We start from the raw sequence: 25,604 nt of genomic DNA on the forward strand, positions 1-25,604 counted from the left end.
CGCGGCTCCGCTCTCTAGGGCGCGCGCGTGTCAGCTCTCTAAGATTTAAAGGGCCAGTGCACCAATGATTGGTGCCTGGCCCAATCAGTCTAATTAGCTTCCACCTGCTCCCTGCTCATATAACCTCACTTCCCCTTCCCACTAGTGCCGGATCTTGTTGCCTTGTGCCAGAGAAAGCGTTTTGTGTATGTCCCAAGCCTGTGTTCCAGACCTTCTGCTGTTGCCCCTGACTACGACCCTTGCTGCCTGCCCCGACCTTCTGCTACGTCCGACCTTGCTCTTGCCTTGTCCTTTTGTACCGCGCCTATCTCAGCAGTCAGAGAGGTTGAGCCGTTACCGGTGGATACGACCTGGTTGCTACCGCCGCAGCAAGACCATCCTGCTTTGCGGCGGGCTCTGGTGAATACCAGTAGCAACTTAGAACCGGTCCACCGACATGGTCCACGCCAATCCCTCTCTGACACAGAGGATCCACCTCCAGCCAGCCGAATCGTGACACTACTCTGTGCAGTTCCCGAGACAAGCAGAGATGTCGGCAGAGAGCACTGTTGCCAGACAGAAAAGAACAACTCAACTTCAGCAGCTGATAATTATTGAAAGGATTAAGATTTTTTAGAAGTAATTTACAAATCTGTTTAACTTTCTGGAGCCAGTTGGTATTAAAAAAAAAAAGTTTTTCCCTGGAATACCCCTTTAATAATATGCCTCAATAGGGAGAAGTGTAATTGTACCCATACTTGGTAACAAAATGAGAAAAAAAGCAAAGTTTATTAAAAATGTAAATATATTTATTTGTGCAATTAAGAATATGTACATAACGTCATTGGGTTCATAGTGGTGTTTCCTAACCAGGATGCCTCCAGGCTGTCTGGGAATGATGGGAGTTGTAGTTTTGCAACAGAATGAGGGACCCTGGTTGGGAAACACTGGTTTATAGTAATACAGGAAGTCTCATTTATTTATTATTTTTATGGGGCCTATTACATAGGATTTGGGCTTTCCAGCTGTTGTAAAACTACAACACCCAGTAGGCATTACTCTACACTGCTTGGAGTTGTAGTTCGGCACCAGCTGTAAGCCATTCTCCTACATACATCTGCCATGCATGGCAATAACCATGTGTAGGAATGATTCCCGGTTCAGCATAGTTTCAGCATCATATTCAATGCAGTTCTGCAGCAGCTGAGTGAGTGTCTAGGCTACACATGTATATATGTCAGGCCATGTGACGTCCTGTCACACTAAATGGAAAGTGTATGAAAAGTATCATGGTGATGCACATAAACCCCTCTGGCACCACCTCAATCTGATGGTTAAATGAAGATAGAACCACACAGTGGTTATAATGACTCCGGAGCGCTATAGTAATGAAACTACTATAATATTAGCTTTTTATGATGTGTATACTGCTAGGTAGTATTCTGCTTGCCGCAAGGGGTATAAAGCAGGCAAAGCAATCCCAGAATCCTTTAAGCCCAAAAGCAGTCAACTGAGCAATGGACATAAGAGCCTCCCCTAGTGGCGGAGTTGTTAGGTCTGCGGAGTCAGCAATGACCGCGTCTCGTCGCTGTCGTTCCTTTTAGACTCCCCCCGGCTTTGGTTTAGCGTGGTTTGGCTTAAAGTGGTGTTTGTAGGATCCTTTCTCCATGTATTTGAAGCCATCTGGGAAAGTTCATGACTTTGTATCCAGGTCTCTTGTTCTGCGAAGGTGAATGAGGGAACAGCGCCCTCTGCTGGTGGTGCAGGACGAGCCCAGAAGTCAGAGGGGAGACTCTTTGTATCACGTCATTTCAGGAAGAGGCGGATTTTGGGGTCTCCGAGGAGTAACCTTGAGGTAAGAGAAGAACAGCAGTTATTGCATTTGTTGGTCATTATATAGCGGTATTATTTGGCCCCTGAATGGTGATATTACTTGGACATCGTAGGCAGTATTATTTGGACACTCTATGGTGGTATCCTAATAATCCTACGCTCTGGAACCGAAATTGATACAGCCCACAATGTGCATGCTTTGGAAATAAATGTATGTCCACTGAATGGTTATATTATTCAGACATAGTATGGCGGTATTATCTAGGTTCTGCATGGTTGTCTTATATAGTCGTTCAATGATGGTATCCTACTAAAGCAGTAGTCACCCATACAGCCTGAGGTGCCCACTTTTATTATGTGGCCACTAAATGGTGATATTGTTTAGACTCTGTATGGCGGTATTATATAGGTACTGTATAATGGCACTATTTAGACACTCTATGGTGGTAACCTACTAGTCCTACTATCATCTTGAACCTAAACACTCACCTATACAGCCCACCGCGCTCATGCTTTGGATATAAATATGTATCCACTGGATGGTTATATATGGCAGTATCATTTAGGTACTGTATGATGGTACTATCTTGACACTCTATGGCGGTAACCTACTTATCCAACTATCATCTTGAAACCATATGGTCATCCATACAGCCCACCATGCCCATGCTTTAGGTATTAATGGGGTTATATAGGAAAAAAATGTTCTTTTATATATTAACTGGCTCCAGAAAGGTAAACAGATTTGTAAACTACTTCTATTAAAAAAAATCTTAATCCTTTCAGTACTTATGAGCTGCTGAAGTTGAGTTGTTCTTTTCTGTCTAAGTGCTCTCTGATGACACCTGTCTCGGGAACTGTCCAGAGTAGAAGCAAATCCCCATAGCAAACCTCTTCTACTCTGTGCAGTTCCCAAGACAAGCAGAGATGTCAGCAGAGAGCACTGTTGCCAGACAGAAAAGAACAACTCAACTTCAGCAGCTGATAATTGTTAGAAGGATTAAGATTTTTTAATAGAAGTAATTTACAAATCCGTTTAACTTTCTGGAGCCAGTTGATATATAATGAAGAAAAAAAAAAAAAAAAAAAGTTTTTTTTTCTGGACTACCCCTTTAATGTTTGGCCACTGGATGGTTATGACAATTTAAGCCCTGCCGCTTGCCATTGGTTTTTCTAAAGCCACAACCCCCTGGGGGGGAGGGGGATCGCCCTAACAAGACAAGATTCTTTTGAAAATTGGTTTTGCGCCACGTTTTCAACCAATCTGACGCCATTCAAACAAACACAAAAACATTTCACCCCGAAATCTCTTTATCCATAAACAAAAGAGGGTGATAAAACCCAAAAATTGTGATATATATATATATATATATATATATATATATATAATTATAATTTTTTTTATTTATTTATGTATTTACCTAATAATTCCTCCCACTAGCAGACCGCCAATAATGGGTCCAACCCAGTATATCCAGTGATACGCCCAGTAGTTGGAGACCACAGCTGGGCCGAAGGCTCTCGCAGGGTTCATACAGGCTCCGGAAATGGCCCCTCTGTAATAAACCAATGACAAAAAGTGAAAATTAAATCGAAGAGGCGTTGCAAAACTACAACTCCCAGCATGCTCGGACAGCCTTTGGCTGTCCGGGCATGCTGGGAGTTGTAGTTTTGCAACAGCTGGAGGCACCATGGTTAGGAAACATTGCTATAAGGAGATGTGATTATTGATGTTCTATTAAAGGGGTACTACGGTGGAAAACTTTTTTTTTTTCTTCTTTTAATCAACTGGTGCCAGAAAGTTAAACAGAATTATGCCTGTTTTTTCTACCTGAATTTCTATCCCCTCTTTTTTTTTTTAACATGTTGTCTGCACTCTTCCCCACCCCCTCAGCCCAACCCTATATAGGTAGTAATTAGCTACACAAGGGCCATTTCTTTCCTAGCAGCTTTCCAGTCTGACTGGGAGAGCATGGTAAGTGAGCTATTACACCTTGTTCACACTGGTGTGGTGCTGTGCGGCGTCCGTTGCTGCCGTGGCGCCGTGTCTGCGGGGGGGGGTGCGACCCATAGACTGGTTTGAGTGGCATTGGGGTTTTTGATATTATGCTGAGAAGCAATTAGATCATTATACAAGATTGTAGATGTGCGACCATGTCTGTTTCTTCTACCCGAATTCAGAATTGTAAATTACTTCTATTAAAAAATCTTAATCCTTCCAGTACTTATCAGCTGCTGTATACCACAGAGGAAATTCTTTTCTTTTTGGAACACAATGCTTTCTCCTGACATCACGAGCACAGTGCTCTCTGCTGACACCTCTGTCCATTTTTGGAACTGTCCAGAACAGCATATGTTTTCTATGGGGATTTTCTCCTACTCTGGACAGTTCTTAAAATGGACAGAGATGTCAGCAGAGAGCACTGTGTTCCAAAAAGAAAAGAATTTCCTCTGTAGTACTCAGCAGCTAATAAGTACTGGAAGATTAAGATTAAGATTTTTTTAAATAGAAGTAATTTACAAGTCTCAACTAGAACAACAATAGGAGACGTAGGTGCACTCACCGCAAAGTTAAGACAGTCGCATCTCGGTGTCCGGTGTCGGGTAGCCGGGTCACGGCATTCGGCGCTGGTATCTTGTGGCGCTCAGAGGCTCTGAGCGCCACAAGATACCAGCGCCTAATGCCGTGACCTGGCTACCCAACACCGGACACCGAGATGCGACAAACTTTGCGGTGAGTGCACCTACGTCTCCTATTGTTGTTCTAGTTGATACTTCATATCTTGTATGTGCCAAGAGACTGGTATCGGAGGTCACCGCAGACACCATTAGGTGATATTGTTCCCCATGTGTGCTCTCCCTGCACCTCTACCTTGATATTAAATTTACAAGTCTGTTTAACTTTCTGGCACCAGATGACTTAAAAAAAAAAAAAAAAAAAGTTTTCCACTGGAGTATCCCTTTAAGTGATTCCCAGAACATGGTGCAGCACGAGAGAAGTCCTAAAGATCAGCATAAGAAGAAATCGTATGGGAGGACTTTGGAAATATCATGTCAGCCATGGTGTTCCTTACCCAGCCAAGATGTCTGCCGTCACGGTGAAGCCTATGCAGAAGGGGGCTAGAGGAGTGGCGGTCTTCCTATTGACGGCCCCCATGCAGACGGCGAGCACCAAGAAGAAAGTCATAACTATTTCGGCCCCAAGGGCGCGGGGAACCTGGCCGTCACTGGACACCACATCGAACGTAGCTCCACTGGAATTGGCGAATTTTTCCTCCAGCGTCAGGGCCTGAGGGAAAAAAGTATGATAGATAAGGAAACTGGAGACATCACATGATACTTTGTCTTCCCCCACAATGCACTACAACAGAGCATCCCACTCGCAACGTGCTCCGATAATCTGGAGAATAACAGGATGGAGAACACTGCTCTGAATCAGCGTTCTCCATCCTGTTACAACGGATGGGAGTTGTAGTTTTAGACATTCATCCAGTAGGGGGCAGTGAGGAGGCATGAGCTCTTCTATCTACATTTATGAATGCAGCTTTGGCTGTGAGCGGAGTAGAAAACATTAATACATAAATAACAGTAGCGTATCTTTCTCTAGACTAGTGTTTCTCAACCAGTGTGCCTCCAGCTGTTGCAAAACTATCCAGTTGCCCAGGCATGCTGGCAGTTGTAGTTTTGAAACAGCTGGAGGCACACTGGTTGGGAAACAATGATCTAGACCAGGGGTGGGAAATTATTATTATTATTTTTTTTTAGGTCTTTATAAATCAACTGGTGCCAGAAAGTTAAACAGATTTGTAAATGACTTCTATTAAAAAATCTTTACCCTTCCAGTACTTATTAGCAGCTGTATGCTACAGAGAAAATTCTGTTCTTTTTGAATTTCTTTTTTGAATTGTCCAAAGTGCTCTCTGCTGACACCTCTGTCCGTGTCAGGAACTGTCCAGAGCAGGAGAGGTTTGCTATGGGGATTTTCTCCTGCTCTGGACAGTTCCTGATACGGACAGAGGTGTCAGCAGAGAGCACTGTGGACAGACAGAAAAGAAATTCAAAAAGGACAGAATTTCCTCTATAGCATACAGCTGCTAAAAAGTACTGGAAGGGTAAAGATTTTTTTTTTATAGAAGTCATTTACAAATCTGTTTAACTTTCTGGCACCAGTTGATTTAAAAAAAAATATATATTTTTTCCACCAGAGTACCCCTTTAAGTAGGCACTTTATTAGGGAGTGGTGGCCTGTCCACTCTGCCCTGCTCCCTAGGCGGACCCAGGCCCAGGGTAGCAGAACCATATACAGTGAACCACCAGAAAGCGGTGCTCCCCTTTAAATTCCATCAATAGACTCCATAGTCGAGTCTATCCCCCCCCAATATTCTACGCTTTTATTATACCTTGGCGAGCGCTGCCCCGATCATCCCTCCGCTGAGTTGGCAAATCCAATATGGCACAACCAGTATAACGTTGAGTCCTCCAATTATAGAGGCGCCCAGGGACACCGCAGGGTTAAAATGTCCGCCACTGAAACCATAGAAAGAAAATAAATCATTAGAATAAGTAATGGGGCCAGGACATAAAGGCATTTGCCCTGGGGCTCCCACCACCTAGGGGCCACATTAAAAATGTGCATTCGTTTCTTATGTTTCTCTCTGTATGTCCCAGAATGCTCGGGGTCACCTCAGGAAATGGAGCCAAAAATAACCAAAAATGAGCAGTGTGTAGTGAAGCCTCTCAGCAGGCGATGTTATCATCTTTGTACACAGGTTTGGACACTTTCCATTACAAACTTGACTGTTGCACCGGAGAAAATGTTTATAAACCGTATGCGGTGCGACATGAAGACAATAAGGCCCAGCATGCCTGCGAGTGATATTATTACTGCGTACAACAGCGCCACCAAGTGGACTAACCAGGGAATGATGTTGTTAACCTGATTATTTCTTATTAATTGTATAAGTGATTGACGTTTGATTGATAATAAAGGTTTTCAAGCAAAAATGATATTGTTAAAGTGAATGTGAAGCCGTTCAGAAGGAGAGTTCCTTTGTATTGTAAATATAATAAGAATAATAACAATATTTTTTTTTTGTGGGTGGTCGGGGACAATAAAATACAGATCATAGGAAAGGAAAAGAAAGCTGCAGTAAATTGGAATATTATTCATTGTAACATGAGATGAATATGGAGACAATGTGGAGAAAGTGTAAATTATAGATAGATATGAGATAGATAGATAGATATGAGATAGATAGATATGAGATAGATATGAGATAGATAGATATGAGATAGATAGATATGAGATAGATAGATAGATAGATATGAGATAGATAGATAGATATGAGATAGATAGATATGAGATAGATAGATAGAAAGATATTAGATAGAAAGATATGAGATAGATAGATATGAGATGATAAATAGATAGATAGGAGATAGATATGAGATATATAGATATGAGATAGATATGAGATATATAGATATGAGATAGATAGATAGATATGAGATAGATAGATAGATATGAGATAAATAGATAGATATAGAGATAGATATGAGATATATAGATATGAGATAGATAGATAGATATGACATAGATAGATATGACATAGATAGATAGATATGAGATAGATAGATAGATATGAGATAAATAGATAGATATAGATAGATAGATATGAGATATATAGATATGAGATAGATAGATAGATATGAGATAGATAGATATAAGATAGACAGATAGAGATATAGCTATGAGATAGATAGATAGATATGACATAGATAGAAATGAGATAGATAGATATGAGATAGATAGATATGAGATAGATAGATAGATATGAGATAGATGGATATAAGATAGACAGATAGAGATATAGCTATGAGATAGATAGATAGATAGATAGATATGACATAGATAGATATGAGATAGATAGATATGAGATAGATAGATAGATAGATATGAGATACACAGATATAGATATGAGATAGATAGATATGAGAGATAAATAGATAGATATGAGAGATAGATACAATGCAAATAAAAACGGCACAACCAAAATCCAGAGTAAAAAAGAGATTCGGGGTGCCCGAATATCTGGAACCTGGGTCCTCCGGTTCCTTAATCCAGATAAAGCAAATACGATGCAGCACTCCACAGATAGCAAAGAAGGTGGTTTTATTCCATCTATGCACATGATGGAATAAAACCACCTTCTTTGCTATTTGTGGAGTGCTGCATCGTATTTGCTTTATCTAGATAGATAGATAGATAGAAGATAGATAGATATGAGATAGATATTTAAATTGTAATAACACTAAAAATGACCCAAATGACTCTGATCACAAGTTTCCCTCCCCTTGAAGAATTGTCCTTGTAACAGACACAGGTTACATTGGCCACACAAGGTTATTTCCAGCACCGGTCATTATACATTATAGTGTCTGTAAACCAATAGAGTTTGTTATCTTGAGTTTGAAGCCTTGAATATGCGATCAGTCTGTTCAATCCCTTATTAACAAGTAGGAAAATTCCGGCATCTCTTGATACCAAACATTGGTCGGGTGATCGAGAAAGAATTCACCACAACTGGCAGAAGAATTGTTCGGGATACGAAGGAAACCCCACAAGTAACTGCAGGAGGAATACGGCTGCTCCGGGAAAAGACGCTGCGGTGACTTCTAAACAAGGGTCATTTCATTTTTTACATTTATTGCCATGTTTTATGATTGTGCCATTCATACAAAAATCCTATAAAAATAACATATATATTTCTTTGTGACATATAATATATATATATATATATATATATGTATGTATATATATATATGTATATATATAGCGCACATCTGGTATCTGTGTATTGGTGCCGTGGACGTTGGGTGGTGGATGCCATAAAACGCCAGTAATAGGGGTGACTGGGTGTACGGCCGCAGGTGCAAAGATGATATTGTGACTTCTTATCTCGGAGCCATAACAGTTTATTTTTCTCTTCTTAAAGGCCAGTTAATGGTTACAGAACATATAGACACAACCTGCTCCTCCTGTCTTCTAGACCAGTGTTTCCCAACCAGGGAGCCTCCAGCGATTGCAAAACTACCACTCCCAGCATGCCCGGACAGCCATTGACTGTAGACCCTCAAAATGTCCTCGGACCATTGTTCTGACCATAACTGGCCATAGACATTAGACCAGTGATTCCCCTGGGTATCGCGAAGCTCTGGCAAATTTTAAAAAAAAATTCCCACCCCGGCCTGCGCGCCTGTGAATCATGGCAGCGCAGGGGGGGAAGGGAAGCCTGCGTGCACATTGTGTTCATGTGAGCACTGTGCACACAGCGTCCCCCTGCGGCGCCATGAGTGAGTCACAGGGAAGGGGATATATGTAATGGGGATGGTGCGCCGGACCATCCTCCCAGGCCCCAGGACCATCCATTCTCCCGGCCCCAGGACCATCCATTCTCCCGGCCCCAGGACCATCCATCCTCCCGGCCCCAGGACCATCCATCCTCCCGGCCCCAGGACCATCCATCCTCCCGGCCCCAGGACCATCCATTCTCCTGGCCCCAGGACCATTCATCCTCCCGGCCCCAGAACCATCCATTCTCCTGGCCCCAGGACCATCCATCCTCCCGGCCCCAGGACCATCCATTCTCCTGGCCCCAGGACCATTCATCCTCCCGGCCCCAGGACCATCCATCCTCCCGGCCCCAGGACCATCCATCCTCCCGACCCAAGGACCATCCATCCTCCCGGTCCAAGGACCATCCATCCTCCCGGGCCCCAGGACCATCCATCCTCCCAGCCCCAGGACCATCCATCCTCCTGGCCCCAGGACCATCCATTCTCCCGGCCCCAGGACCATCCATCCTCCCGGCCCCAGGACCATCCATCCTCCCGGCCCCAGGACCATCCATTCTCCTGGCCCCAGGACCATTCATCCTCCCGGCCCCAGAACCATCCATTCTCCCGGCCCCAGGACCATCCTCCCGGCCCCAGGACGGACGATCCTCCCGGCCCCAGGACCATCCATCCTCCCGGCCCCAGGACCATCCATCCTCCCGACCCAAGGACCATCCATCCTCCCGGTCCAAGGACCATCCATCCTCCCGGGCCCCAGGACCATCCATCCTCCTGGCCCCAGGACCATCCATCCTCCCGGCCCCAGTCCACCCCCCCTTTGTCGCCCCTCTGTTACCCCTTTCACCTTTGTCCACTTTCCTGTCACCCATGTTCACCCTCTGTGCCCCTGTCACCCATGTACACTCTTCTACACCCATCTGTCACCCATGTAAACTCCTCTACACCCCCATTACCCATGTACACCCCTCTGTCCCCCTACGCCTCCCTGTAACCCATCTGTCACCCATGTAAACTCCTCTACACCCCCAACACCCATTACCCATGTACACCCCTCTGTCCCCCCTACGCCTCCCTGTAACCCATGTACGCTCTTCTACACCCATGTACACCCCTCTGTAAACTCCTACACCCCCCTATCACCCATGTACACTCTTCTGCAACCATCTGTCACCCATGTACACCCCTGCACCCCTCTACATCCCTCTGACACCCATGTACACTATTCTACACCCCCCTGTTTCCCCTTTACACCTATACGCCCCTGTATTCCTCTTCACTCGAATGGGGAATCTGGAACCTGATGCAGGAAAAGTGCGGAGCCTAATAGGTTTGTTTTGCAGGTTTAATGGTGAAGAATTGTGGCTGGAAGAAATCGTTATGATGACCCGGAGAAGAGAAGGGAACGACGCTGATTTTAGAAGAAGTCACTTGTGAGTCTACATAGACAGCAGATAAATTGGTGTTGTGCATTGCTGCTAATCTTAACCCCTAACCCTGACCCCTAATTATAACCCTAATCATAACCCTAACCCCTAATCATGACCCTAATCGTAACCTCTAACCCTAATCCTGACAGCGATCAGTGCTGAGAAGGGCTGAGAAAAATGCAGATATCAAGAAAGAAAAGGGGCAAGTTGGATTTCCTTATGTTCGATCCTATGTTTTTCTAGCATTCGCTAGTGGTGTCTGGCAGCGACTTTCCCTGCTCTCCCTATATAGATAAAATAAATATCTCAGCCCAACAAAACAGAACACTTAACAATGATTTATGGTAATGTTATGGTGGATTTTATGTTTGACGTAATTATTGTACCCATCTGCCGGTCACCTATACATTAGCTTACCTGATGCCGCCAAGGATAGCGATGGTCAGTCCAAGGGCGAGTCCATGGGCCAGAGCTGGCTGGAGGCTTCCTGTGTCGGATGAGTTCTCAATGACGGAAAGGCACCCAATGAACACGAAGAGAGTGGTGCCCACTAGCTCTGCTATACAAGGCTGGACGTAGACCTCATACCAGTGGGGCTTCGGCTCCTTTCTGGTCTCCTTTTCTTCCATTTCCTTGAAGGTCATGTTGCCCAGTTCGGTGTCTGTCATGGCTGAATCTATAAGATACAAGAGAACGATATTGGGTCAGGACAAATTTGTGTTTGGGGGGGGGGGGCACTGAAGAAATTGGGTGCCACAGGGAAATAAAACACAACCAAAATAAGGCATGGTGCTCTTTTGGGATGGATACCATTAAAAGGAAGGTCTGGGGCTTCTTTGTCCCCCAGTTGGCAAATCCAAGGACCAACATTATTCTCTGGACAGTTGATGGCCTTGGCCAACCCAATGAAGTCTCTTCCCTTCTCCACCACCTTCAAGTAACCACAGCGGTTCCCCCATCTATACCTTGGTTGGGGCCACAGACTCCATTGCAGCCATTTTCGAGTAGGTGATATCATGTTTTGTGTGGGTTTTGAGGGTATGAATACTTTTGCAGCCAATGTGTTAAAAATAAGACAGACCTATGTCTCTCTATTGTTATTTACTACAACCTCCATGCCTCATTTGCTAACCGACACACGGTAGAAGAGGAGGCAAAGAGTGATGACATGACTGCGGCACCAGACTACACACAAGGTTTTTCTGTAGTCTGTCACCATGGAGACACACAGATCTGCACAGGCGCTGAAGACAGAAAAACGGCAGGAGATTTTTTTAAGGTGAATTCAAGGTTCTAGGCAAAGGAAATTAGATTGTATACTCCACTGGGATGATGGGACTGTTATGTGTGAGCACGATGTTTAGCGCAATGTGGCGTGACTATGTCATAGCCAAGAACTGATGCGGTAACTGGATCGCTTCCTAAAAACCTGGTTGATTTTGTACTGGGAAGGAATACAAAAAGCGTATAAATGATAAGATATTGTAAGCTTTCCGGACACAAATTGTTTGTTTTTTGTTTGCATTGTGTAGATAAATTTTTCCCCAAGGTGACCCCCTTTCCTGAAAGCCGCCCTATGCGTGGAATTGGGGAGTTATTAATAACCATAGTCCAAACAGGTCACACCCCTAGGTACAGACTCTATCTGCCAGTCTCTGGTAATGTCTAGATCAGTGTTTCCCAATTAGTGTTCCTCCATCTGTTGCAAAACTACAACTCTCCGCATGCCGGGACAGCCTACGGCTGTCCGGGCATACTGCGAGTTGTAGTTTTGCAACAGCTGGAGGCACACTAAATGGGCTATACTGGGATAGATACTTCAAATGATTGTCCACTTCTGTTGTGTAAACAGGTGTTTCAATTTCCCTACAGCACTCCCACAGGAGAAATGAGGTATTACACAGTTTTAATTTAGAAGGGGTACTCCGCCCCTAGACATCTTATCAAATATCCAAAGCATAGGGGATAAGATTTCTGATCGTGGGGGGTCCGGTTGCTGGGACCCCCACATTCTCTGACCCAAATACCCAAGTAATCCTCATTTACAAAGCTAACTCCGCTCCGTTCCCGATTCGGATGACCACAACTGTCATGCCCCCTCCCATAGACATTAATGGCCGTCCGAAGCCTAGCAAAGCTTTATGTTTGTGTTCAGAATGCCGGGGTGCCAAGCCAAAGATTGTGGGGTACCCCCCCCATAATCAGACATCTTATCCCCTATCCAGTGGAGTACCCCTTACTCCCTATACATTGGATAAGGGGATAAGATGTCTAGCGGTGGAGTATCCCTTACTTCCTATACATTGGATAGGGGATAAGATGCCTAGCGGTGGAGTACCCCTTACTCCCTATACATTGGATAAGGGGATAAGATGTCTAGCAGTGGAGTATCCCTTACTTCCTATACATTGGATAGGGGACAAGATGTCTAGCGGTGGAGTACCCCTTACTTCCTATACATTGGATAGGGGACAAGATGTCTAGCGGTGGAGTACCCCTTACTTCCTATACATTGGATGGGGGATAAGATGTCTAGCGGTGGAGTACCCCTTACTTCCTATACATTGGATGGGGGATAAGATGTCTAGCGGTGGAGTACCCCTTACTTCTTATACATTGGATAGGGGATAAGATGTCTAGCGGTGGAGTACCCCTTACTTCCTATACATTGGATGGGGGATAAGATGTCTAGCGGTGGAGTACCCCTTTCTTCCTATACATTGGATAGGGGATAAGATGTCTAGCGGTGGAGTACCCCTTACTTCCTATACATTGGATGGGGGATAAGATGTCTAGCAGTAGAGTAATCCTTACTTCCTATCCTTTGGATAGGGGATAAGATGTCTAGCGGTGGAGTACCCCTTAAAATCAGTAGGCTCTCTGTATAACACATGGTCGTTGTGGGTCTTCCAGAATGAGAAATGCTCCATTACCCCCATAAATACACGTATGATGGAGCAATCCAGTGATCAAGGACACTACGAGATAAAGGCTAGAAGAACTATCTTCGATTCCTGCCCTTTGTATCTCCTCTTATCTTTGTCCCCGGGAGACTTATATCAAAGTCACAGCTAGGAATCTTCCAGGTTTTACGATTTTAAGAGTTGAGGTCTCAATGAATACACCCGGCTCAACGTTTTGCTCAAAGCTGCCCCCTATCTTACAACCAGAATAGTAAATGCAACTCCATCGGTCTGTAGGTGTTAGAATTTAGGGTTACTGCACATCCTAAAGACAAGTGGTCTCCAAACTGTGGCCCTCTAGATGTTTGGAGACCGCCGCTCAAGACCAAGACCTATCACAGAGAGCTACATAGGTTCCTAAGGAGATCTAAGACTGGTTAAAGGCGTTATCCCAAAATAACTTATTACCTGTCCATAGGATAGGTGCTAAGCTCTTGATCGGTGGAGGTCCATCCCCTGGGCACAAGAACAAGAAGAAGATAGCCAAGAACAGTGCTCCAATATCTTCAGCAAGTGCCTTCACTTGGGGAACATGGGATCTCCCATTCTTGTGGTAATTTGGGGTTCCACCGGCCAGGGATCCCACCGATCAAATACTACAATAAGATATAATCTTGGGGAGTGGAATTGGAGGATTACCAGATGCTAACCATGTCTGGGACCTTGACACGAAGCCATATTACCACCCACCAAAACTGGCCTCCAAAGGGATTATACAGAAATAGTCAAACAGCTTATTTCTTCCGAAAACAGTGCCACCGCCTTCCTCAGGTTGTGCGTGGTTTTACAACTTGGCTCCATTCACTTCCGTGGAACTGGGCTGTAATACCACACACAACCTTAGAACAGGTTTGCTGCTGTTTTTGAAAAAAAAAAAAAATAGCTCTTAGTTTTTCTATTCCTATTTTTGAGGATCCCAGAGGTCCATGAATAAGATCCCATCGGTCTGTATGGTAGGAAAGAATTCCCCCTTAAAGGGGTTATCCAGGGAATTTTTTTTTTTTATCAATTGGCTCCAGAAAGTTAAACAGATTTGTAAATTGCTTCTATTAAAAAATCTTAATCCTTTCAGCATTTTTATGAGCTGCTAAAGTTGAGTTGTTGTTTTCTGTCTAAGTGCTCTCTGATGACACCTGTCTCGGGAACTGTCCAGAGTAGAAGCAAATCCCCATAGCAAACCTCTTCTACTCTGTGCAGTTCCCGAGACAAGCAGAGACGTCAGCAGAGAGCACTGTTGCCAGACATAAAAGAACAACTCAACTTCAGCAGCTGATAATTATTGGAAGGATTAAGATTTTTTTTTTGCCTATTGTGTGTCCTATTTAGAGTTGCCACCTTTCTTGCAAAAAAAATAAAAAATAACTGCCATGCTAATTTGCATAATTAAATATATATGCGTGACATCACAGGATACACATATGCGGGGGAAATTTTGTCCTATTCTGACCCCTATAACTTTTTTTTATTTCTCCTTATACGGTGCCTGTGTGAGGGCTCATTTTTTGCGCCCCGATCTGTCGTTTTTTACAGTACTATTTTTGTTTTGATAGGACTTTTTGATCGCTTTTTTTTTTTTATTACATTCGGGAGTTGCAGTTAGTTACTAACTACAACTCCCAGCATGCCCTGATACAGCCTGTGGCTCAGCAGCTGCCCCAAACGAAAACTACAACTCCCAGCATGTTGGACTATATAGTAGTATATAGTATAGGTCAGTGTTTTCCAACCAGGGGTGCCTCCAGCTGTTGCAAAACGACAACTCCCAGCATGTTGAACTATATAGTAGTATATAGTATAGGTCAGTGCTTCCCAACCAGGGGTGCCTCCAGCTGCTCCAGAACTACAACTCCCAGCATGTTGGACTATATAGTAGTATATAGTATAGGTCAATGTTTTCCAACCAGGGGTGCCTCCCGCTGTTGCAAAACTACAACTCCCAACATGTTGGACTATATAGTAGTGTATAGTATAGGTCAGTGTTTCCCAACCAGGGGTGCCTCCAGCTGTTGCAAAACTACAACTCCCAGCATGTTGGACTCTATAGTACTATATAGTGTAGGTCAGTGCTTCCCAACCAGGGGCGCCTCCAGCTGTTGCAAAACTACAACTCCCAGCATGTTGGACTATATAGTAGTATATAGTATAGGTCAATGTTTTCCAACCAAGGGTGCCTCCAGCTGTTGCAAGCCTACCACTCCCAGCATGCCCGGAGTTGTAGTTTTGCAACAGCTGGAGGCACTCTGGTTGGGAAACACTGGTATAGTATATGGTGCAACATCCCCCCCATAGCCCTCTGATTATAGGGGGGGGGGAGCACAATTATCTATATTACAGTCACATCGGTCTCTATACTTTCCTAATAGTCCCAATCATCTCCATAAATATAATGAGGGGAATCTAAACATAATGACAGATAAAGGCCTCTGACTTGTGCTGTATATATATTTAATTTTTTTTATGGGGGGTGTATATACTATTAGTTAGCATGTTTTATGTTTTCCACATTACATAAGATCTTTTTAAATCAAAGGGACCCCCCCCCAATATCAAGTGTTGTGTTATCTGTACCCCAAATCCTCATGTGGGTCCTACAATGGCTTACGTGTGGGCAGCTCAGTGGTTATCCAAAAATAGAAAAACAAAGCAAATGATTTTCCCAAAAACACAAAAACAACACCACCTCTGTCCTCAGGTTGTTTGAGGTATTGCAGCTCAGTTCCATTGAAGTAAATGGTGCCAAGTTGTAATACCACACACAGCCTGAAGACAGGTGTGGCGCTGTTTCTGGAGAAAACCCTCTATGCTTTTCTAATCCTTGATAAAATTATGTGTTTAGATTAAATACATATGTTAAATCCGGGCCTAGGTGGTGACACAAGGTTTGGGGGAGATGTTACAGCCATTGCAAGAAATTGCACCAGTAATTTTACCAAAACAAATGCCACCATGTTTGCTAAGTCTATGGACACATACAGTTCTATGGGGCCATAAACATCCAAAAAAAAATGGTTGTATTATAGCTCAAAACTGCAATTACACCCCTCCTCCAAATTTAATTTCATTTTACAGGCACATAATTTGGGTTGTTAAACATAGTTTTTGCTGTTACCCAGTAAGTCTAAAAATGTTGGCACAAATCTGGCAAAAACATTTTTAAAATAAAATAAGAGAAATAATTCACAAGCCAATCCTTTCTGCGGAGACTGCGGCAGATGTTTCAATGCAGGCACAGTGCGGCAGAATCCCGTTGAAAACAATGGGACTCTGCTGCAATGGAATTTCCAAGCGGAATTTTTCCAGCAGGTTTTTCCTGGAAGAAAAAAAATGCCAAAATTCCCAGAGAAAAAAACAACAACACCCTAGTCTTGGCATGATGCGACTTTAGAAATCTGCCACCGAGTCAGGGATAAAAAACACCAAAGGTTAAAAAACATCAAGAGGTGTTTTCCTATTGACTCCCAGGCAACATCTCGCCACAGCATTTTTTTGCACACACCAAAAAACATTGGGGGAGATTTATCAAAACCCATCCAGAATAAAAGTTGCTGAGTTGCCCATAGCAACCAATCAGATCGCTTCTTTCATTTTTCAGAAGCCTTTTCAAAAAAGAAAGAAAGAAAAGAAAGAAGCAATTTTTTTTTTTTTTTTTTTTACAGGTTATGGTTGTGAGTTGTAGTTTTAAATGGGTATTCCAGGAAAAAAAAATTTTTAATATATACAATGGCTCCAGAAAGTTAAACAGATTTGTAAATTACTTTATCCTTCCAATAATTATCAGCTGCTGAAGTTGAGTTGTTCTTTTCTGTCTTGCAACAGTGCTCTCTGCTGACATCTCTGCTTGTCTCGGGAACTGCACAGAGTAGGAGAGGTTTGCTATGGGGATTTGCTTCTACTCTGGACAGTTCCCGAGACACGTGTCATCAGAGAGCACTTAAACAGAAAAGAACAACTCAACTTCAGCAGCTCATAAGAACTGAAAGGATTTAGATTTTTTTATAGAAATAATTTACAAATCTGTTTAACAGTTGATATATATAAAAAAGTTTTTATCTGGATAACCCATTTAAAGCAGCTGGATGCACACTTGTTGGAAAACACTAGACCTAGAGAGTCAAAATGATAAAAAAAAATATATAAAAGGTAAAAAAAAAATATATATATATATATATATAAAAGTAAAATAAATGATGTATATATAGATTGACTTACTGTGATACCCGAGCTGCTGTCACCTTTCAGGAGATGGTCGCACCGCAGTTGTCTCCACCTATGGAGGGGCTCCTACTGACTGACTCCAGATGAAGACCTTCCCTCAAGTACTCTACTCTCCTTATAAAAAAAAAGCCATAAAAATGCAGCAGTTGGGTCCGCGGCGACCAATCACACTTGACTCTAATGTGCTCTTATCTCAATCATTCCTGAAGTCAATAATCTTCAGTGCCAAGAAGGTAGATGACGCGCCCTCCCCTCTGGTATCACAGTACAATACGGGATGGAAGTGCAGTATACTCAACGCTGCGCAGACTTTGCCTTGTAGGACGGAGCAGAAGATCAGAAAGTAATATGCAGGTGATATATAGGGAGAAGAATAACGTCCCAACCTGAGGAGATGCCAAAGTTCTGCTCAGAATATACACTGGAGATCAAAATAAGAGAACAAGTTATGAACACTTGATTTTTTCTGAAATAATGTCATCTACATCGATCATCATTTGAAGGATCTTTGTAGGGGTACACCATGCCATTAGAACAGTGTTTTACAAAATACCCAAAGTATATCAACATAAAATCCTTTATTTTTCAAAAAATGTGATGATGATAATCAGAGAACAGCAATGTGTGATGTCCCAGTACAGGATACAGTACTTAGGCCCTGTCAGGTTGAGTCCCTCTGTGTCCTAGGGGCCCTCCTGCAGTGTCTCCCCTATAGTAATATATATTATGTATAGTGTTATGTGTGTTATGTATAAAGGACCTTTGAGTTGTCACATGATAATGTGTTCACATGATGTGTTTGTTACCCAGAGAGCACCAGCTAACCAGGTGACCTGCAGCTTGACCTATGGTTTTCTGGCTCAGCCCCCTTTATAAGAGGGGCAGCCATTACAATCTCTCTCTCTTATCACTCCTGCTGAGATACAGTAAAGTCCAGATGTCTCAGGGTCAGTGTCCAGCACATCTGGAGGCCTCGAGCCTAAATTACAGCCACATTCCAGTAAGTCAAGTCATCTCTGTCTCCTGTCACTACCTACAGTAAGGTCAAGTCTAAAGTCAAGTCTATTCTAGTCTACGTGGCTGAACTAAAGTATATCAAAGTAACTACATGTCTCAGCAAGCTGCGAGGTCCTTCTGTGTTACTGGTCACCTCTCTGGGATCCTGTCCTAGCTGTAAAGACTATTTCCATCTGTCTACCTCAGTAAAGCTACCGTTAACCCTTGCCTGGTCTTGGACTATTATTACCCTGGGGTTATCATCGACTAGGAAATCACTTACATAGTTATGTGATCCTATGTTATCGTAATGATAAATGTCAAGAGGATCTAAGCAAGAAAAGTCACCGAGTATTCGTCCTCATGATCAATACAGAATATTATTTAAAATATAACTTTTAATGTACTACAGACTAAAATTAGAAGATGACAATAAAACTAAGATATGTGCTATTTGTACTTAATAGTGCTAGGGAGCCCGGGGGTGTGCAGACCCAAAACTTAAGGATAGAAGGATAAACCACGCCTATAGTAGATATAGATGAATAATCTAAGATAGGAGCGACTAAGTTCCTGTATTAGAAGATGTAAATGTATAATTATTCAATATTGAGATGATATAGGGATTAGAGAGATGGAGGGATATGTGCCCACTATGATAGATAAACCCATCCCTCTTTCCCTGCCTTTTGAGGGACCCACCTCCTTAACAGGGTGGCCTCAACCACGGTGACGTTCCCTACTCTCACTAAGTGAGGGGAAAAAAAAAAAACAACAAAATGAGACAATAGATAGATGGGGATAGGGCTGCACAACCCAGGGCTCCAAAAATAAAGTGTGTGTGGTAACCACAATAGTGCGAAAACAATCAAACAAATATGTAATAACCCAACTCCAACGCGTTTCACCTGTCAAATTTAAACAGGATCATCAGGGAGAACCGTGGCACCAAACATAGACATTAGTGATAGTGATAGCACCAATTTAAAAGGCAGGGCACTTATGATGGCCAAGTATACCCTAAGAGCGCAGCGTACCAGACCCAGATAGTAGCTAATTCCTCCAAATTTGCCCTCCTAGTGTAAGATGTACACTAGGTGCATGAGGTATGCCACATGTAATAAATTGTGCCCTTATGCAGAGTAAAGGCTGTTAATAGCCATGATGTTTACTCATTACAGACATGTACACGAACAACAAGGAGATATTGTTTTTCTTTGCACAATTTGCTAGCATAGATATAGATGCAAAAATATACACATACCTAAGTACTCTGGATTCTAAAGTACTTAGGTATGTGTATATTTTTGCATCTATATCTATGCTAGCAAATTGTGCAAAGAAAAACAATATCTCCTTGTTGTTCGTGTACATGTCTGTAATGAGTAAACATCATGGCTATTAACAGCCTTTACTCTGCATAAGGGCACAATTTATTACATGTGGCATACCTCATGCACCTAGTGTACATCTTACACTAGGAGGGCAAATTTGGAGGAATTAGCTACTATCTGGGTCTGGTACGCTGCGCTCTTAGGGTATACTTGGCCATCATAAGTGCCCTGCCTTTTAAATTGGTGCTATCACTATCACTAATGTCTATGTTTGGTGCCACGGTTCTCCCTGATGATCCTGTTTAAATTTGACAGGTGAAACGCGTTGGAGTTGGGTTATTACATATTTGTTTGATTGTTTTCGCACTATTGTGGTTACCACACACACTTTATTTTTGGAGCCCTGGGTTGTGCAGCCCTATCCCCATCTATCTATTGTCTCATTTTGTTGTTTTTTTTTTTCCCCTCACTTAGTGAGAGTAGGGAACGTCACCGTGGTTGAGGCCACCCTGTTAAGGAGGTGGGTCCCTCAAAAGGCAGGGAAAGAGGGATGGGTTTATCTATCATAGTGGGCACATATCCCTCCATCTCTCTAATCCCTATATCATCTCAATATTGAATAATTATACATTTACATCTTCTAATACAGGAACTTAGTCGCTCCTATCTTAGATTATTCATCTATATCTACTATAGGCGTGGTTTATCCTTCTATCCTTAAGTTTTGGGTCTGCACACCCCCGGGCTCCCTAGCACTATTAAGTACAAATAGCACATATCTTAGTTTTATTGTCATCTTCTAATTTTAGTCTGTAGTACATTAAAAGTTATATTTTAAATAATATTCTGTATTGATCATGAGGACGAATACTCGTACTATTATTACCCTGCCTAACATTGGGATAGCGGTGCTACTGTTCAGGTGGTTACCCGGAAAACCACGCCCTGGCGTCACGAACATTTAGGGGTTAATAACATCTTGCCCCCTACAACACACCATTGCACACCGAGACACCCTGTGGCTTTGCCACAAATGACTGAAGCACAGAGAAAGATTCTAAGTGCATTTTCTGAAGGTAACAACAGTCACCAATCAGTAGGAAGTGTACAGGTCTTTGGTTTGAATGAATTCAGCTCATCTGCGCCCCCCACAGGACATCACTGGTCTCTCACACGCCCCCCACAGGACATCACTGGTCTCTCACACATCTGTGCCCCCCACAGGACATCACTGGTCTCTCACACATCTGTGCCCCCCACAGGACATCACTGGTCTCTCACACATCTGTGCCCCCCACAGGACATCACTAGTCTCACACATCTGTGCCCCCCATAGGACATCACTGGTCTCTCACACATCTGTGCCCCCCACAGGACATCACTGGTCTCTCACACATCTGCGCCCCCCACAGGACATCACTAGTCTCTCACACATCTGCGCCCCCCACAGGACATCACTAGTCTCTCACACATCTGCGCCCCCCACAGGACATCACTAGTCTCTCATACATCTGTGCCCCCCACAGGACATCACTAGTCTCACACATCTGTGCCCCCCATAGGACATCACTGGTCTCTCACACATCTGTGCCCCCCACAGGACATCACTGGTCTCTCACACATCTGTGCCCCCCACAGGACATCACTGGTCTCTCACACATCTGTGCCCCCCACAGGACATCACTGGTCTCTCACGCGCCCCCCACAGGACATCACTGGTCTCTCACGCGCCCCCCACAGGACATCACTGGTCTCTTACACTACTCTGGTGGGATTTTGCTCCACTCTTCTTCCAGTATATTCCACAGTTCTGCGACTGTTGTTGGTTTCTGGGCCATAACTTTGTCACCAAGGATTTTCCAGAGGTTTTCTATTGGGTTTAGATCAGGACTCTGGGCGGCCATTTCATTGTTTTAATGTTTTCAGTTTTAAAGGGGTACTCCGCTGCTCAGCGTTTGGAACAAACTGTTCTGAATGCTGGAGCCGATGCCAGGAGTTTGTGACGTCATAACTTCACCCCCTCATGACATCACGCCCCACCCCCTCAATGCAAATCTATGGGAGGGTGAGTCTATAAATTCCAGCATGCCCCATACAGCTGGAGGCACCCTGGTTGGGAAACACTGATAACTATATATATATATATATATATATATATATATATATATATATATGTGTGTACAGTCATGGCCGCAAATGTTGGCAGCCCTGAAATTTTTCAAGAAAATGAAGTATTTCCCACAGAAAAGGATTGCAGTAACACATGTTTTGCTATACACATGTTTATTCCCTTTGTGTGAATTGGAACTAAACCAAAAAAAGGAGGAAAAAAGCAAATTGGACATAATGTCACCAAACTCCAAAAATGGGCTGGACAAAATTATTAGCACCCTTAGCTTAATATTTGGTTAACACCCTTTGGAAAAAAATAACTGAAATCAGTCACTTCCTATAACCATCCATAAGCTTCTTACAAGACTACTTACAAAAGGAGAGAAGTTCACTTAGTCTTTGCATTGTTTGTGTGTGTACCACACTAAGCATGGACAACAGAAAAAGGAGAAGAGAACTGTCTGAGGACTTGAGAACCAAAATTGTGGAAAAATATCAACAATCTCAAGGTTACAAGTCCATCTCCAGAGATCTAGATTTGCCTTTGTCCACAGTGCGCAACATTATCAAGAAGTTTGCAACCCATGGCACTGTAGATAATCCCCCTGGGCATGGACAGAAGAGAAAAAATGATGAAAAGTGTCAATGCAGGATAGTCTGGATGGTGGATAAGCAGCCCCAAACAAGTTCCAAAGATATTCAAGCTGTCCTGCAGGCTCAGGTAGCATCAGTGTCAGCGCAAACTATCCGTCGAGATTTAAATGAAATAAAACTCTATGGAGGAGACCCAGGAGGACCCCACTGCTGACATAGAGACATAAAGCAAGACTACACTTTGCCAAAATGAACTTGAGTAACCAAAATCCCTCTGGGAAAACGTCTTTTGGACACAAGAGACCAAAATTGAGCTTTTTGGTGAAGCACATCATTCTACTGTTTACCAAAAATGGAATGAGGCCTACAAAGAAAAGAACACAGCACCTACAGTGACATATGGTGGAGGTCAATGATGTTTTGGGGTTGTTTTGCTGCCTCTGGCACTGGGGGCCTTGAATGTGTACAAGGCATCATGAAATCTGAGGATTACCAGTGGATTTTGGGTCGCACTGTACAGCCCAGTGTCAGAAAGCTGGGTTTGTGTCCGAGATCTTGGGTCTTCCAGCAGGACAATGACCGCAAACATACGTCTAAAAGATGAAGCCACTGATTTCAGTTATTTTTTCCAAAGAGTGTACAACCAAATATTAAGTTAAGGGTGCCAATAATTTTGTCCAGACCATTTTTGGAGTTTGGTGACATTATGTCCAATTTGCTTTGTTTCCTCCCTTTTTTGGTTTAGTTCCAATACACACAAAGGGAATAAACATGTGTATAGCAAAACATGTGTTACTGCAATCCTTTTCTGTGGGAAATACTTCATTTTCTAGAAAAATTTCAGGGGTGCCAACATTTACGGCCATGACTGAATATATCTCAAATGTTAGCACCATGAGATTTTGCCACCGCTGCGATATCTGCTGCACTAGGGTCGGGCCTAGTGACAGATAGAGACAGATGCACCACTGTATATCACATATATTAAAAACACTATACATATACACATGCATACATACAACACATATATACTCAATCACACATATATCATACATGTGTATATACATACCTGCATTACACACACATACAGCACACTATACACAAATACATGTAACAGATAAACGGTTTGCATCACACATGTACATCTACACATTACATCTACTTACTTTTATTGAAGGCTGGCTGGTTGCATTAAATACTTCAGGAGCTGCTAGATATTCATGCCTTCTGGTGCCTGCAGACTAACATCCACATCGTCGGCCGACAGGCAGCTAAACTGTGCGACATCTAACAGCAGCAGGAGGAGATGGGGGAGGGGGGGGGTGTTAAAGGAACCTTCCGCTGCCGGTACTATGTGATTGAACTCTGCAGCGTGGCTTAATCCTGGCTGCTGCTGGCTGCAGGGTTCCACTGCTTCCCCCAGCTACAAACACTATAGCAGCCACAGGGGGCCCTATGGAGGATGGGGGTCCTGGGCAATTGCCCAATTTGCCATGTTCTAACGCCGGCCCTGACTCTGCAATATAGCTGTATGAGAGGTCCAACTCCTGCTGCAGAAAACATTCCCCAAACCACGACACTTCCTCCTCCACCTTTCACTGACTTCTTTACACACTTTGGGTTCAGTCTTTTCCCAGTTTGTTGACGAACATAATGTTTCCCATCAGACCCAAATAAATGAAACTTGCTTTCATGACTAAAATGAACTCTGGACCACTTCTCCTCTGTCCACATAAGATGCTCCTCAGGAAAGGTGAGTCTAGCCTTTTGATTCTTTCTGTTAATGAGAGTTTTGGTCACTACAGAGTGGGCTTTCAGTCCAAATGCTCTTAAACATCGAGACACTGTATGGCGAGACAGATCCTTACCCTGTTCAGTGCTGAACTGGCGAACAATTCCAGCTGCAGTGTTGAAACGATGACCCATGGAGATTCTCCGCATTATCATTTCCTCTCTTGCATTTGTCTTTCTTGGGGCACTTGAATGAGTTTGTGATGTTGTAAAGATGCAATATTCTAGAAATCACAGACTTGGAACGACCAACTTCTCTTGCTATGGCTGATAGGGTCACCCCTTTGGCCTTCATCTGGACAACTTTCTGCAAAATGGTTTCAAATGGTTTTGGTCAGCGAAAGTCAGCGCAAGCTGGAAAGTTAGGCTGTCAGTTAAATAGGATTTGTCGGATCATTAAGGAAATTAGCACCAGTTGCCAGATTAATGCCAATAACTTGCAGGTATCGGAAAGTGTTCTCTAATTTTCATCAGTGTTTTTTTTTTTTCAATTATCTCTTTACATTTTTATTCTGTGCTTTAGAATAAATACAATAGGACTAGACAATAACCTTAACATTTAGGAAATTGTGTGTTGCGCTCTAATTTTGATCTCCAGTGTAAGTACACCGGTATTCTCTAACCAGATGGTGCAAAACTACAAGAGCATGTGTGGTGTCCCCTTACCGAATTGAATACCGTACCTTGTGTGGTTGTCCCCAAAGTCAGAGTTACTACGTTCAGGTAGGGTCCCCCAGGTGGGGGACCCTAGCCCCTAGTCGCCTCCTTCTACTCTATTTCTATAGTGTTTATATGTGTATATATTTAATAAATTGTGTATTTAATATAATGTATAGTATACTTACCTTGTTAGCGTCGCAGGACCTTCGGTCATGTGACTATGTTGATTCCTCTATGATATGTTGGAGGACCTTTGGAGGTCCTTGGGTCACATGTTACCCATAACCCTTTGTAAGGTGATTGACAGAAGTATTGGACCAATTAGCACTAGTCCAGCACCTGCC

General features: G+C 43.2%; 1 protein-coding gene across 2 annotated transcripts; it reads right to left on the minus strand.

Moving 5' to 3' along the window:
- Positions 1-800: 800 nt before the first annotated feature.
- On the minus strand, positions 801-24,013 carry AQP8 (aquaporin 8). Of its 2 annotated transcripts, XM_056534731.1 has the most exons (7): positions 23,976-24,013; positions 17,768-18,194; positions 11,013-11,271; positions 6,213-6,339; positions 4,887-5,101; positions 3,234-3,368; positions 801-1,828 (listed from the first exon to the last, which is right to left on the minus strand). In XM_056534731.1, the coding sequence occupies exons 3-7, from the start codon at positions 11,261-11,263 to the stop codon at positions 1,786-1,788; spliced, it is 771 nt and encodes a 256-aa protein (XP_056390706.1). In that variant the 5' UTR covers positions 11,264-11,271; positions 17,768-18,194; positions 23,976-24,013; the 3' UTR covers positions 801-1,785. The 2 variants fall into 2 exon arrangements, with proteins under 2 accessions (XP_056390706.1, XP_056390707.1); XM_056534732.1 differs by lacking the exon at positions 23,976-24,013 and having other exon boundaries at positions 17,768-18,271.
- Positions 24,014-25,604: the final 1,591 nt, after the last annotated feature.

This window comes from Hyla sarda, chromosome 8, assembly GCF_029499605.1.
Source record: "Hyla sarda isolate aHylSar1 chromosome 8, aHylSar1.hap1, whole genome shotgun sequence".
NCBI classification, from domain to species: Eukaryota; Metazoa; Chordata; class Amphibia; order Anura; family Hylidae; genus Hyla; species Hyla sarda.

Coding starts and splice junctions, on each gene's coding strand:
- AQP8 (XM_056534731.1), bottom strand. CDS start 11,263: ATGACAGACACCGAACTGGGCAACATGACCTTCAAGGAAATGGAAGAA. Junction 6,340..11,012: donor GCTATCCTTGGCGGCATCAG/GTAAGCTAATGT, acceptor CTATGGTTTCAG/TGGCGGACATTTTAACCCTG. Junction 3,369..4,886: donor ACGGCAGACATCTTGGCTGG/GTAAGGAACACC, acceptor GGTTTATTACAG/AGGGGCCATTTCCGGAGCCT.